Source organism: Mustela lutreola, chromosome 9 (assembly GCF_030435805.1).
Source record: "Mustela lutreola isolate mMusLut2 chromosome 9, mMusLut2.pri, whole genome shotgun sequence".
Taxonomy (NCBI): domain Eukaryota; kingdom Metazoa; phylum Chordata; class Mammalia; order Carnivora; family Mustelidae; genus Mustela; species Mustela lutreola.
In genome coordinates this window covers 81,948,838-81,969,579 of record NC_081298.1, presented here as the reverse complement: position 1 = coordinate 81,969,579, position 20,742 = coordinate 81,948,838, and the positions used below count along the sequence as shown (strand labels likewise).

At 38.2% G+C, this 20,742-nt stretch overlaps 2 protein-coding genes across 4 annotated transcripts in view; one reads left to right on the top strand and one right to left on the bottom strand.

Annotated features, from left to right (window-relative positions):
* The window catches only part of FANCL (FA complementation group L), a 307,120-nt gene that overhangs the window by 171,305 nt on the left and 115,073 nt on the right, over positions 1-20,742 (top strand). The gene's annotated exons all lie outside the window — the stretch shown is intronic.
* On the bottom strand, positions 285-1,504 carry LOC131840155 (chromobox protein homolog 3-like). Its single transcript, XM_059187735.1, has one exon. The coding sequence runs from the start codon at positions 1,379-1,381 to the stop codon at positions 830-832; it is 552 nt and encodes a 183-aa protein (XP_059043718.1). The 5' UTR covers positions 1,382-1,504; the 3' UTR covers positions 285-829.

Below are 20,742 nucleotides of genomic sequence, written 5' to 3'. Positions count from 1 at the left end.
CAAAGAATTTCAACTTCTTAAAAAGGAATGGTTCACTAGAAGGAACCTTTAAATGTCCATTTAACTAAAGTATTGCTTACCTAAGTAAAACACACAAGGACTTGTCTAGTTTTGTCATTTGGGTGAGGAGGTTGTTGATAGTGATAAAATTTTCCTTTCAGGGATCTTGCAAATATACTTGCGTTTATACGGCTGTAAAGAAGGATATGGATTCTGATATGGCTGCTTTTAAATTGTCCAGTTTAAATTGTTTACATTATATTTAAATTGTCCAATTAATTACAAAATCTGAAAGGTTAAGGCCTCAGGAAAAACTTCAGTTTAAGTGATTTATTTCTTAAAATGCTGAAAATGATAGCATCCCGGAAACATGGGCTTAACCATGGTTATAAAATGCTGTTTTTGTTTTGGTGAATGTTAAAAACAAAAACCACTTATGTATTTTAAGTATACACACACAAAAAAACCCTAAATAAACAAAAAACCCAGAATGGTCCTTAGGCATATAGGAGTTAAACACAAATTCTGACTGAGTAAAGACTATGAAGATTTCCCCCAACATTTAGAAAAGGTTCTCTAATGCAGGGGGATAATATATCATGGTCTCAACTATTCTTTTCCAATAAAAGAAGCAACTACAGAAAGCTTTTATTTGTTTAAAGTAACCAGTGCTATAGATGCAAAAACCCCAACAACTCCCCCAATACTACTTCAAAACAAACATATCAAACTTGATTTTCATTAGAATGTTATTTCTTCACACTAATAAATCAAAAAACAAAGACCCAGATTTATATATATATATATATATATATGGCAATGCAAACAATTATTGAGCTTCATCTTCTGAACAAGAATGCCAAGTTAGTCTCTCTTCATAAAAAGCAATTACAATTTGAGGACACTTCATGTTTGCCTCTTTTGCCAGCACCAAGTCTGCCTCATCTGAATCTTTCCATTTCATGAGAAACATTAATTCTCCACTGCTGTCTGTGGCACCAATTATTCGTTCAGGATCAAGACCTCTGGCAAAGCCTCTTGGTTTATCAGCAGCATCTCTTTTCTTCTTTGATTTGCTATCATCAGATTCACTGTCAGATAAAGATTTTCTTTTTGTACCATCTTTTTCTTTACCAGCTTTTTGAGAGTTAAGAAATACTTCAATTAACTCTGGACCATCTAGATTTTCTTCAGGCTCCCAAGTATTGTCAGCATCTGTAAAACCCTTCCACTTCAGGAAAGACTCCGCCTTCCCATTCACTACATGTCGGTCCAGTACTTTTCCCACCACAAATTCTTCAGGCTCTGCCTCTTCTACTTTTTTACTCTTTCCATTCTGTTTCTTTCCCATTTTTTGCAATGTAGTTTTATTGGAGGCCATTTTTTATTGCAGACTTGAAGAGCTATTATTCACCGCCTCTGAGCTGCTCCGGGTCCCGGGTCTGCGGTGTCTCCAGCCCTGCGCGCCTCAAGCTCAAGCCACATCCGAGGGGGAGGGGACTGGGGAGCTCTGAAGCTGAAGTTTTAACCCTCTAATCGTTGGATGGGTTCCCCAACAACCAGCCCCCACCTTTAGGGACTTTCCAAACACTACCTCCTTTACCTAAACTCAGGTGTGGTTGAGAGGGACTTTCTGTGAATAACTGAAGACTCTCCTTGCTCCTTTCATCTTTATCACTTTTATTACTTAGGAACCTCCAATGGCTTTAGAAGTTCTGTGTCTGTGCCAGGAAGATGTTGAAGACCAAATACACATTTCTCATTATAAATCACAATAGCACACTATAGATACAGTAGGAATAGATGGGACGAAGCGGGGGGGATGGGAGAAGATGAGTTCAGTTAAGGAGATAACACATATATGGTTCTTATAAAACAACTAAAGGGAGTTGGATATTTAAATATAATGGGGGGGGGCGCCTGGGTGGCTCAGTGGGTTAAAGCCTCTGCCTTCGGCTCAGGTCATGATCCCAGGGTCATGATCAGTACTGATCATGTAGTGATCATTTTACTGATCAGTAGTGGCAAATGAAGTAGGGGGATTTGTTAAGATATTAAGATGAGGACCAAAACATGACTTGGTTGCCTGAGAGTTGTTCGTAAATTTTTTCCCCCAGAACTAGTCTCTGCAGAACCTAACTGCAGGAAGTTCAAGTGTTGGAGAGTTCCAGGAAGCAAGAGTCACCTCCTTTTAAAGGAAGATTATTAAGCAATAAAAGAGAATGGTGGAGGCAGGCAGGAGAGAATAGAGGGGGTGTGTGTTTGGGGGGCGGGGTGACTACTGTAACTCCTTTGTTCATTTTAAGACTTGGGAGACACTTGAACATATTTATAAGGAAAAAGTAAACACGAGAAAATAGAACAGGAAACTAACAAAGGACAGTACATTCTTGGAGTAGACAGCAAGGACTGAGACCTACAGCAGAGAAAGTGGGTATCTTTAACTAAAAAAATGTAGACTTCACGCTTTGAGACTTGAGAAGGGCAAGTTATTATGAATGTGGGTGTAGGTAAACGGGGGGAGGGTAGTGGTGGAGGGAGAATAAGAGGAGGTCTCCAACTGCATAAGCTTGATTTTTCTGTGAAGTACGAGGCAAGCTCTTTTGGGTAAGGAAATTGAAAAATATGATAAACTATGGTAAGGCTAAAGAGTCACTGAGTCCGAATGGGAAAGAGAACTAACAGGGCGTAGTTTAAGGATTGTGGGATGGCACTGAGGCCCCACGGTGGGAAACATTAACTGTGTAACTGTGCCAGTCTGCATGGTCCAGGGGCTTTTCTCTGGCTATCGTCAGCTTCACAAGCCTAGCAGAGAACGTGGTCTGTCACAGCAGCCAGGGTACGAGGTTGCAAGGGGGAGGGGCTACAAGGGTCATGCTTGAAGAGCTTGGAGAGAAGATAGGTCAGGGAATGATCCATGTAGTCTAGGCCGGGTCTGAGTGGGGCTCATAGATTAGGGAGAAATTGATTAGTTAAGGGATTTTTATCAGATCAAAGAGCAGCTATAGTAAGAGTGGTCCTATGTCTACAGTGAGTTTGTATTAGTATTGTTATTAAAAAAAAAATTTATGAAGGTTTTTAAACTCCACAATCAGTTATAAGTATAGAAGTACTTTATATGAATACCCCATCCTGAGATTAAAACATAGCATTTTCAGGTTATAATAAGAAGGAAAATCAGTATTAAATAGAGAATAGCATTTTATGATAATTTTATGATATGGAAATACCTTTCTGATGTTCCTGGAATATGTTAGTACTTTATTATTTGCCCCAGACCCCCAAGCCCCCCAGAAAAGTTTATTGGCAAATTCATTTTAATATCCACCTATCTCCGTCATAGGGGTTAGAGTCACTACAAGTATCAAGGTAAATATGAGTAATTTCCAGCACATACCAATAAGGACTTTTGACTCACGTTGGGCCATATGTTTTTGGATTTTACTAAGTGGATAGCTGGGAAAAATACAAGAATTAATTAAAAGGTGTATGTTAAAACATTTAGAAGTTAACACTTTAATGGTCTCATTCTGGTAGGGAGCAGTCTAAACTGACCTGGGTGAATATCTCACTTAGATGGAATGTTTTCAAGCTTTTTACTCCTGACCAGAGAATATTTGAAGACCTTTGCTTCATTCAGCAAGGGTATTTTGAATATTTCGAATCTACTATATCTTTTATACTGTGCTAGAGGCTGAAAGCCAAAGGTCCCTATTTATCCGGGAACTATCCAGTTTTAGCACTGAAAGTCCTCTATCCCAGAAAATCCCTTTGTCCTGGCCAAATCAAGATTACCCCACAAAGGTCAATAAAACACAGTACTTGGTCCCTGGACCTCCCAGACAGTTAAGCAATAAATACAATATGATATAGTAATACAGGTCCACAGTTGCTAACCTAAACCTCCTGGGGCCAGATGTGTTTCAAAATTCCTCAGATTTTACAAGAGTAGTATTGTGCTTCTGCCATACATCCTGCTAATGCCCTATTGTGCTCTGGGGAAGTGCGCCTACAATCACAAGCATATTACTATTTCTGCAGAGAACCTCATAGGTCCTGACTTCAAATAAATTTGCATAAGCATGAAAGCTTTTTGTCTACAGAATTTTAAATTTCAGAATTATAGATAAGGAATTATAGGTTTTTTTTTTTTAGTTTATTTATTTATTTTAGAGGAAAAGGGAGAACACAAGCAGGGGGAGGGGCAGAGGGAGAGGGAAGAGAGAATCTCAAGTAGACTCCTCACTGAGAATGAAGCCCTATATGGGGCTTGATCCCACAACCCTGAGATCATGACCTGAGCCAGAATCAAGAGTAGGCTCCTTAACCGACTGAGCCACCCAGGCTCTGCAAGGGATTATAATTTTATAGAGTGGGCCATCCACAGTTTGTTAGGAGAGCACATAGGTGTCAAAAAACAAAGAGAGGACGGGGCGCCTGGGTGGCTCGGTGGATTAAGCCTCTGCCTTCAGCTCAGGTCATGATCTCAAGGTCCTGGGATCCTGGGATCGAGCCCTGCATTGGGCCTCTCTATTCAGCAGGGAGTCTGTTTCCTCCTCTCTCCCTCTTTGCCTGCCTCTCTGCCTACTTGTGATCTCTGTCTGTCAAATAAATAAATAAAATTAAAAAAAAAAAAAAAAAAGAGAGGAATTAGGAAGTTTCCCAGTTATGGTTAGCCAGTGCATGGGAAGTTAATAGTGTTTAAAATACTTGTCACCTTCTGAAATTATTAATACATTCCATAGATTAATCGTAAATTGGATCTTCCCTGGGTTTCTTCAGAAAACATTTCACAAGAGCTTCTGCAGTAGAACAATTTACACTGGATGCTTTGATATCAATTTCCAGTAAAGTTGATGCTCTCTATACCTCCTGAGAATAACTGTTGAATATTAAAAGGAACCTTGTTTAGAAGTAGGAAGCTCTGGGAAAAAAGATAGAAATCAATACATCTAAGTCAAATGCAGATACAGATTAATTAAAGCATTATTAAGTCAAACATCAAAGTTTCTTATTACTAGAATTTAACTGAATCAAAAGGTGTTTGTATTACAAGAAAGTTTTTGCTCTGGAAGAAAGAACTTTTTAGGGGAAAAATGCTTATCCATCGTTTTGTGCAGTAGCATTAAGCATTTGCTAGTTCAAGTCTAATAAAGCCCTCTCCATGAATGCATCATTAATAAAATCTTCAAAATGGCTTCTCTCAACATTTTCTTTTTGATTTTTCATGATTTAATTAGAAACATCTTTTAAAAGGCTGGTTTTACTATGGCAGTATCACGTCTGCATTTTCAGCAATATGCTGTTTAATCACAATGGGTTATAAAGTGAAACTCCCAGTACTTATTGTATTATCTAAAAGAACCCACACATTTCGTATTTTTAGTGCCCCTGAGTCATCAACTTATATTTTTTCATCAACATTTTAACTGCCCCTCTTAAAAAAAATGTAATTTGATAGTTAATTTTCTAAACTTGTTATTCTTTTATTTCTTTTCAAAGTAATGACATTTCCTATGCCTTTGATATATATGCTTCGTTTTGTACCTGAACTCTTTACTCTACCAAGTCAAAAGTTATGTCTCTCTTTTTATACCATATATTATTTTTGCTATTTTTGTTTAAAAACTTGATAACCCTAAATTCTTCTAAGGTTTTACGATCATCAGTAAAAATGAATTGGTTATTTTATGCCCCATCATCGGATAGTTTCAGACTATACATAAACACTATGGTGGTAGTATTGAAATGGTAGTGTGAGCTTAAAGGCTTAGGAAAAATTTTATATATATATGTATTTATGTATATAAAGAGAATGACATATAAAGGCTATGTGGGGTATTTGGACAGCAGAAAAAATTTCAAGTTATTTTCAAAGAAAAGTTTTCTTTTTCTAGTGAAGAATCATTCTCAGATATTTTAATATGCAAGGAATGGTGAAAACATTTATGGGTGAACTGCTCGTTTGAGAGTTTTCCATTCATTGTTGCTTGTTGGGAACAGAATCAAACATGTATAAAATGGGTCACAAACTTGCTAGTTAAGAACTAAGGCTGCTTCCCTCCCACATCCTCTGTCCTCCGCCCTCTCTCCCTTGTCCTCTCTCTCGTCTCTCTTTCTCCCCCAACCCCTTCTCATCTTCTCTTAAATTTCAAAGAAAAAAAGCAAGTGATTTAAACATGTATTGTTAATTATTGGAAGCGTCCTCGAAAGCAAGAGCCTGTTCTTAACGCCCTCCATCTTCTGAGCCTCCTGGGGTAGTACTTTCATTGTTGCCGACATTCTGCAGAGCAGCAGCTGATTTCAGACCTGGTTGTGTCTTACTAGATATGTGGCTTTGGGCGACCTTCCTTCATTCGGAAATAGTCGTAACAGAGTACTGTTTCAAAGGTAGGGTTGTACGAATTAAATACTTCAGTTAAAGCCCTTAGAACTTTCTGACACAGTGAGAATTTAAACACGCTTAGTTCCTAATGTTATCATTGTGCTCTCATTTTGTTGGAAGGTACATTCCTTTTTTAAGAATTTTTAAATTTTAATTCCAGTGTCATTGACGAATTCCTTTTCTTTTAAAAATTTTTACTTAATTTACCCAAGCAGCTCTCCTTTAAGAAGTTTATTCTTTACTTTATTCTTCTATCCAATCAGTATTATTTGAGCACTTGTCATGTTCCAGGAAACATACTAGGTTCTGGAGACTTAGGAGCAAGTGAGAAACATATGGCCCTATTTTCGGCCTTAAGATTCAAGGAGGGGCTTCCCAATGAAGCAAGCATTACAAGGCAGTGCTATTAAGTGTTATGGTAGGAGTGGTGGGGGTGGCATGGAGCCAGAGGTTGTCTGGACAGCTCAGTCTGGGGAAGGCACCTGGTAGGAACCCCCAGCAGGTGCCAGTAATATCATATTATTGGAGAATACCATGCCTGGACACTCTCCAACTCCTAACACTTTCCTCCCTCATCTTAGGAGGTGTCTACAGATTCATAAATTGGGTTTATTTGATCCCAAAGAAGGACAGGGCCTCAGGGATCCAAATACTTTGAGAGCACTCTAGTTGATTTCTATGCAAGAGTCTGGAAGACACTTAGCCATTAGTCTTAAGCAAATGGGAAAGAAAAGAAATACTGGAATAAAATCTCAGTGCTGCTGCAGCATATCCAAATTATAAGCAAATTCGTACAGCATCCCATTAGTGCATTAAAGAAAAAGACCTTTCAGGTACAGTGCATTTCAAAGAGGTTTATCCTAGACAGAACAATTAATCAATGTCACTGCCCTCTATACAGTAGTACCAGGCCAGAAAGACCCAAGTATCCTATTTTAAAAGACGTCCAGGTAGGAGGATTCTATAGCAATCCCTGACAACACTTTCTAATGATTATAATGTTAATTATCATCACATTCTTGGGAAAAGTGAAGAACTTGAGCTCTGTGGTTCTTATATTTCATTTTCTGCATTTTTCACCTTCAACAGCTCTTGTAATTTCTTCTTTCAACTTCTTAGTTCCCTCCTTATTACACCCATTTCTCCACACTGCATCTGGAAAATATTTGGAACTCATTAAAATAATGCAACAATGAATAAGGTTCAAAGAATCATTCATCTCAAGGCATATCTGTATTTTAAAGTAAGGAAAGCCTTTAAAAATACAAATTAAATTTTGGAATTTTGAGACAACTGGTGATGTATGGCTGGGTTTTTTTTTTTATTTTTTTCTTTTTTTGTTGCTCCTTAAATTATACCACACTGAATGGCTAATGACAGTGCTATTTTTTTAGGTATTTAATTACTAGGATAATTACGTTTCTACTCCCCATCACTGTATATGTGCTGTCCTGGTTTGAGTTTATATCATGGGCTGAGAACTCTGTGCTCTGATTGTATCTGAGGTATGGGGAAGCAAAATGAAATTGTCCACAATGGGTTTTTAAAGCCAATTGTTACTCTTTATCCATGGCAGAATAATAATAATAATTGTCACCACTTAAATAGTGCCTTTCATTCACAGACCTCAGGGCACTCCAACATTGTTACTTCGCATTATTTGAGAGAATTTCTTTTGGAAGACAGGGCAAACTGAGAGACACATAATACATGGTTAGCTATGCTAATTTTGTTTTCTTTAACAAATGCAAAATAAATAGCCTACTAAAAAGCCAGATAATATCTTGAAGATAAACCCTCCCTAAAGTAGGTTATTCTAAACAGATGTGTTTTGTTTTATATCAATGTTATTTTTAAAAATTTTATGCACACAGACATAAATCCTAGACTTGATTAATACTGATTTTTTGGCTTCTACTCTAGCAGGGAAATGGAAACAAGCAACTTGCCTGTGCACAGGAAAAAATTGTTTTAATGAATAGTGAAACTACAGATTTTTTAAAGCGTTTCTGCCTTCTAAATTTTATGAGTAAATTTTGTGGAAAGCTGTGTAAATAGAGCATAATTATTTTAAAAATAGAAGTCTTTGTTATTAGTCATCTAACTGTCATGGGTATACAAAGAACCCTGCTGTATAGACAAAGGACTGGAAAAAAAAAATTACCTGTAGAGAGTTTTTGCTATTGAAAGAATAAAAACTAAAGCGATGGGGTGAACTTTTGGTTTACAGACGCAAAGCAAATACTGAATGCTAAACCTGGCTGAGGGAAAATCACTTTAGCCTGATAACCGGATTACTTAGAACAAAAATAGAGAAAATTAAGAACTGAAGAGCAGAAAATTAAGGTGGAATGCAATTTAAAGAGTAAGTAGATGATGTAGGCTTTCATTTTCTTCCCCCCCAGTGTCCAGCTAATTAAAATTACAATCAAAATGAAAGAGTCTAAACTTGTAAATATCTTTAGCTAATGATTTTGTCTTTTTAATCATCTTCACATTCAAAGTCTTCTTTTATTCATTTAGGTCTTTACAATAAAATGAAATTGTTTTTCCCCTGTACAAATCCTCCTTTAATTTTCCTTATCTGCTTTTCTTTATATTACATATTCTCTAGCTCCTTTTACTCTCTTTTAACATCAGTATTATTTTTTTTTCCAGTTGTTTCTTTCACTGTGAACATACTTTAAGAAGGAAAAGTTGTACAGGTATAGAAGTATTACATCATTTTAGAAGTTAACTGCTGATCCAAAGACAGCTCTTCCAAGTTCCCTCATGCACAAAAAGTGTAATATATATCTTATAAATTTGCACGTTCAAAAAGTAGGTGGGCTCAATTTTCCTTTTTTTTTTTTTTTAAAGATTTACTTATTCATATTTTGAGAGAGAGCAAGAGTGGGAGGGGCAGAGGGAGAGGGAGAGAGAGACTCTCAAGCAGGCTCTGAGCTCAGCACAGGGCCTGATGTGGGGCTCACTCTCACAACCCTTAGATCACGACTTCAGCTGAAATCAAGAGTCAGACACTAAACTGACTACACCACCCAGGCGCCCCTATAGACTCAATTTTCTTACCAGAAATATTTCTTTACTGCTTTTACTACCAGGAATCTTCTTTACATTCCCAAGCAAAATCATAGCTGAAGATGCTGCTGACCCATGAAAATTTTGCTTTATATCTGTGTTTACAAATGCATCATGCTTCAAACTCTCCTGGAAGGAGTACTTAGGGACCTAGGGCATGAAGAGGCACCTAAGGAGAATGAAGTCCACAATGGTGGAGCCCTTTATTTAAGTATCCAGGTTCAATGCCCATCAATTGGGCACCACCATCAATCCATACACCTTCTGGAGGACATTTTCCTGAACTTAAAAGTCAGATGTGGGCTTTACACAGCATGCCATGTCTCTTTTTTTTTTTAAAGATTTTATTTATTTATTTGTCATAGAGAGAGAAGCAAGAGAAAGCACAGGCAGACAGAGTGGCAGGCAGAGGCAGAGGGAGAAGCAGGCTCCCTGCCAAGCAAGGAGCCCGATGTGGGACTCGATCCCAGGACGCTGGGATCATGACCTGAGCCGAAGGCAGCTGCTTAACCAACTGAGCCACCCAGGCGTCCCTGCCATGTCTCTCTTGATCAGTTGTTGCTTCAGCTGCTTTGGTGGTGAATTTCTCTTCTGGCTTGCTAGCCTACAAATATAAGTTAAACCCTGCTACTGAAACTGTGGGTAGCAGCATTCCCATATCCGGGAATCTTGTTGAAAATACAAAATCTCAGGCAGCAAATCAGATGAACTGATCAGAATCTTCATCTTAACTTCATCTTAACCAGAACCCCCATGCAATTTTTGTGCACATGAGAAGTTGAGAAGTACTCTTTATGGCATTTTATCTCTAAACACACTAGGTATATGACTACTCCTTTTTTGTCCTCAGCCCTCCTACAACTCCCATCCGTTTGTGAAGAATGTATGTCTAAGGGAGGAAAGGAAAGGATTGGGTTTCCTGCCTTGTCAGCCTGGTACCTAACCTAGGATGTCATTTCCCATGACCTAGGTCTATTCCTGATAAGCTGGCTGAAATGCCTAAAGCATGTAGCCTGACTAGGTGGTGACAATGACATGCCAACAAAGGCCAGCTCGTCATTCTCATTCCTATCACCTGAATATGAGACCAGTGTGGGCCAGCCACACCCAAGACCAAGCACCAGGGCAATGACGGCATGTATTTGGGGTAATGATAATGTACTTTCTACAGCCAAGAATAGATGCTCCCAGCAGGAATAGATTCCTGCATATCATCTGTGATACACAGATGCACAATAAGGAAACATTTTGTTTTGCTGGTAAGGGAGAAATCTAGCACTATGTTCCCAGGTCTCTCCTGTACACATTCATTCCATAAACATGTAGGTTGATGCTAACTGGTTTTCATCCTACCTCACTGGTAACTTATCTTCAGTATCTTTTGATGACCATTTTTCCTATATCCAACTTTGAAACATTTGAGTTCCTTAGGCAACCTCTTTCTCATTGTATTGTCTAGACTCCATCTTTATCATCCCAGTGGCTTCAGTTACCATCTTTGTGCAAACCACTCCCATTTCTAGCTCTAGCCCAGATCTTCCCTCCATGCTTTAAACCCATATACCCAGCACCATTTTTTTAAAAAGATTTTATTTATTTGACAGGGGGATCACAAGTTGGCAAAGAGGCAGGCAGAGAGAGAGGAGGAAGCAGGCTCCCCACTGAGCTGAGAGCCTGATGCGGGGCTGAATCCAGGACGCTGAGATCATGACCTGAGCCAAAGGCAGAGGCTTAACCCACTGAGCCACCCAGCACCATTTTGTATATCACTTGCATTTCATGCCCAGGCATCTTACACTTTATATGTTCAATACAAAATTCATAGTTTTTCCTACTATTTCTCTGTTCATGAGCCTCATAAATAAATCAACTATGCTTCCATTTATGCCTAGCCTATCTCATAACCAATTAATCAGCAAGGCTTACTGATTCTGTTTTCTGTCTTCAGAATCTTTCCATTCTTTTCATCTCCATCACCACTTACCACCCCCCCCCCCCCCAGGCCAAGTGTCCTTGTAGTTTATACAGGTTACTTCAATAGCCTCTCAATTGGGGTCTTTCCCTGTCTACTGTAATGTATGAGAAGCACAACTTAAAAGATAGCCCTAGGAAAGCTCATTTCAGATTATTACTAGAGACATCCAAAGACCTTGTTAGAAATTAACAAAAGAAGTTATCTAACTATGCTTTTAACTAAGCCCTGACTTTACCCTGCCCCTTCTATTATCAACACGGCAGCTGCTGAGATTTTATATACCTTGCAATGCTATATTCTATACTTGGGGTGGATTTATTTTTCTGAAAACCAGGTTCTAATGTCTTATGTCATCCTCCTGCTTAAAATCCCATGAACTCTTCCAAACTCTTTGATTAAATTAAAATTCCTTACACTGACTTCAAGATATTCTAAGAACTGTCTCCTGCCTCACACATTAGTCATTTTATTCCTCATTACATTCCTATCCTTTATACTCTAATTTCTTTTTTTTAACTTTTTTTAAAGATTTTATTTATTTGACAGAGAGAGAGAAATCACAAGAAGGCAGAGAGGCAGGCAGAGAGAGAGAGAGAGAGGGAAGCAGGTTCTACTCTGAGAAGAAAGCCTGATGTGGGGCTCGATCCCACGACCCTGAGATCATGACCTGAGCCGAAGGCGGAGGCTTTAACCCACTGAGCCACCCAGGCGCCCCTATACTCTAATTTCTTGAAGGTGTCACTTACCTTCCTAATTCAGACTGTCACCCCTATATACATTGTCTTCTTCTCTTTTGCCTTATTAACTCATATCTATCCTTTGGCTCTTGAAATAATCCCTTCCTATGAAACTTTGTATCCTGCATCTCAAACTAGATCAGATCTAGGTTGTGTGCTTTCCTTTTCAATGTCTGCTTCTCCTTTGTAATAGATACCATCACTGACTGTCTTGTGCTACATCTGTTAGACGTAAACTCCAACTTGGCAAGGATTGTGTTGGTTTTGTTTACTACACTAGCTCCAGCTGTATTTTTATTTTTAAGATTCTATTTATCTTAAGAGAGAGAGAGAGAATAAGCAGAGGGGGTGGCAGGCAGAGGGAGAAGCCGGCTCCCTGCTGAGCAGGGAACCTAATGCGGGACTCAATCCCAGGACCCTGGGATTGTGACCTGAGCCGAAGGAAGATGCTTAACTGACTGAGCCACCCAGGCATCCCAAACATAACATTTTCTTATAATTTATAATATACTGAGACCTTGAACATATTTGAGGAATATAGTCAACAGAATGGATCACTCATTCTGAGCAGTACCTGTCCCCTGTGGTCCTAAGACAAAGTCCAATCCATCCCCACACTGCCTCAAACTGCAGCTGAAGTGGGCATTGTTCTGGCTATAGGATGAACGACCTCCAGATCTAGACTACTGTGAATTAAAAAAACAAAAACAAAAACAATCCCTGCAGTTGGCCTATGGTACTAACTTGGTAAAGTACTAACTAACCAAATTATCTGATAAAGTTTCCAGCACTTCAGTCTGCCATTGCACGGACTGATAAGCAGGTCCTGGCCACATGCACTTCTGTTTATATCATAAGCCAGAATCCAGTGAAGCCCTTAGCTTTAGGGGGACTCACGTGGAGAGTGATGGGGGAGAAGGATATTTGGCCACATCAGTCAAATCAAGTTTGGTGATAAGTAGGATAGAAATCAAAGCAATCTCATCCTGCCAATTCTTCTGTATCACCCACATCTGGCATGCTCTACTTACTCATTCCTTCAATACTTTATTTCTTTGCTCTGAGTGTTTATTGAGAACCTACTTGTATTAAAAACATATTGCTGGAGGGGTGCCTGGGTGGCTCAGTTGAGCCCGGTGTCGGGCTCCCTACTCTGTGAGGAGGCTGCCTCTCCCTCTCCCTCTGCCTGCTGCTCCCCCTGCTTGTGTTCTCTCTCTCTCTCTCTCTCTGTGTTAAAAGAATGATTAAATATTTTAAAAAATAAAAAGGAAAAAAAGAAATTTGGGCACCTGGATGGCTCAATCGGTTAAGCATCTACCTTTGGCTCAGGTCATAATCTCAGAGTCCTGGGATCGAGTCCAACATCAGGCTCCTCATTCAGTGGGGAGCCTGCCTCTCCCTCTGCTGGCCGCTCCCATTGCTTGTGTTCTCTCTCTCTCTGACAAATGAGTACATTTTAAAAAAAGAAAAAAGAGAAGAAAAGAAAATGTGCTATTCATTTTTATGATTGTATTTCATTTATGAAATGTATTTATTTGTATTAGGTCATTTTCAGTTGTAGCTTATTTATTCATTTTTTCATTAGTAACTTTATGATTCTAACATAACTAAAAACTGATAAAATTAAGGCAAAACTTGTGTCTTTGTTTGCTCACCCAACAAATATTTATTTGAATTTCTATTATGTTCCAGGTAGTAGCCTAGGTGTTGTAGATACAACAGAAAATAAAACAGAAACAATATCCTGTTTATGTAGTCTATACCATTCTTGGGGAGGGGGAGACAGACAATAAGAGAAATAAACAAGTTTAATTTGCTAGAAGATAGTCTAAGGGGAAAAATACGGCTAAGGGACATAGGATGCAGTGGCGGGCTACAGTTTTAAATAGGGTGCACTGAGAGATCCTTCTGAAAAGATGACATTTGGGCAAAGACTTGAGTGAAGATGGGGAAAGAGGGAGAAGCCATGTGGGGCACAAACATTCTAGGCAGTGGGAATAACCTGCTCCTGGGACAGGTGCGTGGTTTGGTCAAGGCACAGCAAAAAGACTAATGTGGCTGGAGCAGCATACAGGAGAGTAGCAGAGGACAGGACTAGAAAGGAAATGGCAGGAGAGATCCTGTAGGGCCATATACACGATTTTCAGGATTTGGGCTTTTACTTGACTGAAATGGGGAACTGTTGGACGTATTTGAGCAGTATGGGGACAATGTGATTTCCATTTAAAGAGGATCTTCGAAGCTTCTATGTTGGAAGTAGAGGACCCAGGTTGGAAGCAGGAATCAGTTAGGAGACTAGTTAGAGAGCAATGTTTACTGACTTTCTGACTAGACTGTTACATGTCTCCAGTAAAAATTCTAAGTAAGCTGTGCTAATGTCATGAATTTTAACTCTTATGTTTCATACAGCTGGGGACCTGGTGGAGAAACATTAAAAAGAAATTAAATAGGCTCCACATAACTGTTTTCCATCTGTAAAAGTGGGAGAGTTTGCTTGCAGAGTGTGAGAAATATTCACAGCAGTTCCCTGGCAGGTAAAAATCGGACACCACTGGGAAAAGTGCCTAGCCATGTTTTGTAGAATGCAGAGAGAGTCTCTTTCTCTTATCATGCTATTCAGATACTTTGGGAACCTGTGATATTCCTTCATAAATTCATTACATTATTATTTCCTTAATTCCTGTCATTGCACAAGATAGTTAATCAGTTGATTTAGGGGATAGAAAGAAATATACATGTTCCCAGCCTTAAGCAACTTATTTATACCATAATTAATTTCATGAGTATGATTATAATGGAATAGAACAATTTTTATAGACAGAATCAGACTTATTATCTAACCTAGAATAACATACCATGTATTTATGATATGCTATAGCCTGGTTCCTGAAATTTTATATTTTAAAATTTACAGCAATCATATTGTGTTGCAACAAATAATTTCACCAGATTTCATGCCTAATCATCATATGTAGCAACAGAAATTGACCTTCGGGATAGATATGAGATTGCTCTTGCAAAATAAAAGACACAGCAGTTAAAGAGTGTCTAATGCTAGTAAGTGAGATTTAAAATGTTCTTTGCAAGAAAGAAACCCTAAACCCAGCAGGAGAAGAGAAATCATAAAGATCAGAGCAGAAATCAATAAAATAGAAACCAAAAAAATAAGAGAACAAATCAATGAAAGTAGGAGCTGGTTCTTTGAAAGAATTAATAAGATTGACAAACCCCTGGCCAGACTAATCAAAAAGAAAAGAGAAAGACCCAAATAGATAAAATCATGAATGAAAGAGGAGAGATTACAACTAACACCAAACAAATACAGACAATTATAAGAACATACTATGAGCAAATCTACGCCAACAAATTTGACAATCAGGAAGAAATAAATGCATTCCTAGAGACATATAAGCTACCACAACTGAACCAGGAAGAAATAGAAAATCTGAACAGACCCATAACCAGTAAGGAGATTGAAACAGTCATCAAAAAATCTCCAAACAAACAAAAGCCCAGGGGCAGATGGCTTCCCAGGGGAATTCTACCAAACTTTTAAAGAATAACTAATTCCTATTCTCCTGAAACTATTCCAAAAAATAGAAATGGAAGGAAAACTTCCAAACTCATTTTATGAGGCCAGCATCACCTTGATCCCATCAAAAAAGAGAACTACAAGGATCCCATCAAAAAAGAGAACTACAGACCAATCTCCTTGATGAACACAGATGCAAAAATTCTCACCAAAATACTAGCCAATAGGATTCAACAGTACATTAAAAGGATTATTCACCATGACCAAGTGGGATTTATTCCAGGGCTGCAAGGTTGGTTCAACATCCACAAATCAATCAATGTGATACAACACATTAATAAAAGAAAGAACAAGAACCATATGATACTCTCAATAGATGCTGAAAAAGCATTTGACAAAGTACAGCATCCCTTCCTGACCAAAATTCTTCAAAGTGTAGGGATAGAGGGCACATACCTCAATATTGTCAAAGCCATCTATGAAAAACCCACTGCAAATATCATTCTCAATGGAGAAGAACTGAAAGCTTTTCCGCTAAGGTCAGGAACACTGCAGGGAAGTCCATTATCACCACTGCTATTCAACATAGTACTAGAAGTCCTAGCGTCAGCAATCAGACAACAAAAGGAAATTAAAAGCATCCAAATCAGCAAAGAAGAAGTCAAACTATCACTCTTAGCACATGATATGATACTATATGTGGAAAACCCAAAAGACTCCACTCCAAAACTGCTAGAACTTGTACAGGAATCCAGTAAAGTGTCAGGATATAAAATCAATGCACAGAAATCAGTTGCATTTCTCTATACCAACAACAAGACAGAAGAAAAAGAAATTAAGGAGTCAATCCCATTTACAATTGCACCCAAAACTATAAGAAACCTAGGAATAAACCTACCAAAGAGGCAAAGAATCTATACTCAGAAAACTATAAAGTACTCATGAAAGAAATTGAGGAAGACACGAAGAAATGAAAAAATGTCCCATGCTCCTGGATTGGAAGAACAAATATTGTGAAAATATCTATGCTACCTAAAGCAATCTACACATTTAATGCAATTCCTATGAAAATACCATCCATTTTTTTTCAAAGAAATGGAACAAATAATCCTAAAATTTATATGGAACCAGGAAAGACCTTGAATAGCCAAAGGAATATTGAAAAAGAAAGCCAAAGTTGGTGGTATCACAATTCCAGACTTCAAGCTCTATTACAAAGCTGTCATTATCAAGACAGCATGGTACTGGCACAAAAACAGACACATAGATCAATGGAACAGAATAGAGAGCCAAGAAATAAACCCTCAACTCTATGGTCAGCTAATCTTTGACAAAGCAGGAAAGAATGTCCAATGGAAAAAAGACAGCCTCTTCAATAAATGGTGTTGGGAAAATTGGACCGACACATGCAGAAAAATGAAATTGGACCATTTCCTTACACCACCCACGAAAATAGACTCAAAATGGACGAAGGACCTCAATGTCAGAAAGGAATCCATCAAAATCCTTGAGGAGAACACAGGCAGCAACCTCTTCGACGTCAGCCGCAGCAACATCTTCCTAGGAACATCGCCAAATGCAAGGGAAGCAAGGGCAAAAATGAACTATTGGGATTTCATCAAGATCAAAAGCTTTTGCACAGCAAAGGAAACAGTGAACAAAACCAAAAGACAACTGACAGAATGGGAGAAGATATTTGCAAACGACATATCAGATAAAAGGCTAGTGTCCAAAATCTATAAAGAACTTAGCAAACTCAACACCCAAAGAACAAATAATCTAATCAAGAAATGGACAGAAAACATGAACAGACATTTATGCAAAGAAGACATCCAGATGGCCAACAGACACATTAAAAAGTGCTCCACATCACTCGGCATCAGGGAAATAAATACAAATAAAAACCACAATGAGATATCACCTCACACCAGTCAGAATAGCTAAAATTAACAAGTCAGGAAATGACAGATGCTGGTGAGGATGCGGAGAAAGGGGAACCCTCCTACACTGTTGGTGAGAATGCAAGCTGGTGCAACCACTCTGAAAAACAGCATGGAGGTTTCTTAAAATGTTGAAAACAGAAATACCCCATGACCCAGCAATTGCACTACTGGGTGTTTACCCTAAAGATACAAATGTAGTGATCCAAAGGGGCACGTGCACCCAAATGTTTATAGCAGCAATGTCTACAATAGCCAAACTATGAAAAGAACCTAAATGTCCATCATCAGATGAATGGATAAAGAAGAAGAGGTATATATACACAATGGAATAATATGTAGCCATCAAAAGAACTGAAATCTTGCCATTTGCGATGTGGATGGAGGGTATCATGCTTTAGAAATAAGTCAATCAGGGCGCCTGGGTGGCTCAGTGGGTTAAGCCGCTGCCTTCGGCTCAGGTCATGATCTCAGGGTCCTGGGATCGAGTCCCGCATCAGGCTCTCTGCTCAGCGGGGAGCCTGCTTCCCTCTCTCTCTCTCTGCCTGCCTCTCTGTCTACTGTGATCTCTCTCTGTCAAATGAATAAATAAAATCTTAAAAAAAAAAAAAAAAAAAAGAAATAAGTCAATCAGAGAAAGACAACTATCATATGATCTCCCTGATATGAGGAAGTGGAGATGCAACATGGGGGGGGTTAAGGGGGTAGGAGAAGAATAAATGAAACAAGATGGGATTGGGAAGGAGACAAACCATAAGTGACTCTTTTTTTTTTTTTTTAAAGATTTTATTTATTTTGTCAGAGAGAGAGAGAGAGAGTGAGCACAGGCAGACAGAGTGGCAGGCAGAGTCAGAGGAAGAAGCAGGCTCCCTGCTGAGCAAGGAGCCCGATGTGGGACTCGATCCCAGGACTCCGGGATCATGACCTGAGCCAAAGGTAGCTGCTTAACCAACTGAGCCACCCAGGCGTCCCCAAACCATAAGTGACTCTTAATCTCACAAACTGAGGGTTGCTGGGGGGAGGGGGGTTGGGAGAGGGGGATGTGGTTATGGACATTGGGGAGGGTATGTGCTATGGTGAGTGCTGTGAAGTGTGTAAACCTGGCGATTCACAGACCTGTATCCCTGGGGATAAAAATACATTATATGTTTATTTAAAAAAAAAATGTTCTTTGTGATGTTTTCTTAAAGATTAAATAAAAACCAAACAAAATCAATACTAAAAACCTAAAGTGAAACTTTTTTTAAAAAAGATTTTTATTTATTTGACAGAGAGATAAAGAGCGCAAGTAGGCAGAGCAGCAGGTAGAGGGAGAGGGAGAAGCAGGTTCCCTGCTGAGCAGGGAGCCTGATATGGGGCTCAAACCCAGGACCCTGGGATCATGACCTCAGCTGAAGGCAGCCCCTTAACCCACTGAGCCACCCAGGCACACCTGAAGTAACAACTTCAAGCAATTCATTATTAATTTCCAGACTTAACATTTAAGTCCTAAAAACCTTAAAATAGCTAAAATTTGATATAAATGTCAAATTTTAATAGGAGCCAAATAATGAATATGTTTCTAAACTTTGGTCAGTGGCCTATGATCACAGTGCTTTGTAATCTCATTTTAGAATTTGGTATGACAGAAAATTTCATAATAAGCACCAAACCATGTCATAAAAATGAATGCATATACCACAGATATATGTGTATATGTATACACACTATATATCTTTATATATGAAAGGTCCTAACTTAACCTGGGTCTTATGACTTCTGTCCTGGTGCTTCTTCTCACTCATTTATAGACCCCAAAATAAATGGGTAAGAAAAATCGTCTATCTTGTCAAATCTTCCCCTTAATGGAGAGTTTCTTTCTCATGACCCATAACAACTGAACAATCCATTCACAATCTGTAAGTAGCCATTTAAATTATATTAAATAATCATTAAAAAACATTATTATAGATCAGACTTAAAGGATCATATTTAGAACCAGTTTCTTGGATTTCAAATCATTTTTAGATCCATATGTATTTGTCAATGAACAAATCTTTTAAAATGTAAGGCTCAGAATCTTTGACATATCCCATAAGATATCTCTTATGCCTAAAGCAAATAGCATGTTATTTTGAGGGTTTAAAAAAAAAAAAGGAACATTTATCAAACCCTGACAATATCTTTTCTGAATGGAATAAACAAAGATTTTTTTTTCAGGGGAAATATTTTCTTTAATAAATAAGTTTCTTGTAATTATTTTGACTTTGTCAAAATGTAATGTATTTGAACTCAAGAGTTTAGTTTGAAAGAGGACCCAAGGAAAAATGCAAGTGCTGTATTAACTAACATTATTGGTATTAAAATATAACAAAATTTCTGGTGTGCAAACTATCTCATCTATACCATAGTTTAATTTGCATTCTCTTCTTTAGTAACAATTTCAGTATTTTTCCATATAATTTTCAATTATGGATGAAAGTTCCTCTAAAAAAATATTACTATTACTATGATTTTTAAATTTTATTTTTCATTGATTTTATTTTAGTTTTATTGAATTTTTTTCATTGAAAGGTATGATCTCACTTGTATATTTTTCATGTTCCCTTACTGAATTGCAAGTTGAAGTAAGGTACTCTAAAGGTGTGTTTTCTTGATTCCTTCACTTCTGGGTTTTAAAGTTCACTGTTTTTTGTTTCCTGGCAAAAATGCCTTTACAGGATGATTTAGTCAATGTTTTCCAAAAAACCCCAGAAACACAGGGGGGTGCCTGGGTGGCTCAGGCGTTAAGCGTCTGCCTTCAGCTCATGTCAAGATCCCAGGGTTCTGGGATTGAGCCCAGCACCGGGCTCCCTGCTCAGCAGGGAGTTTGCTTCTCCCTCTCCTCTGCTTCCTGCTCATGTTCTCTCTCTTGCTCTTTCTATCTCAAATAATTAAATAAATAAATAAAATCTTTAAATAAAAAACAAAAAATAGAAACACAAAGTTAAAATTCAAACTCATACTTTTCATCTCCAATAAAAATATAACATTTTGATTTACTAGTAAGATCTTGGATTTAACAATTTAGAGCCCATCCATATGATCCAAATCAATGTAAACATTCTAAACATCTC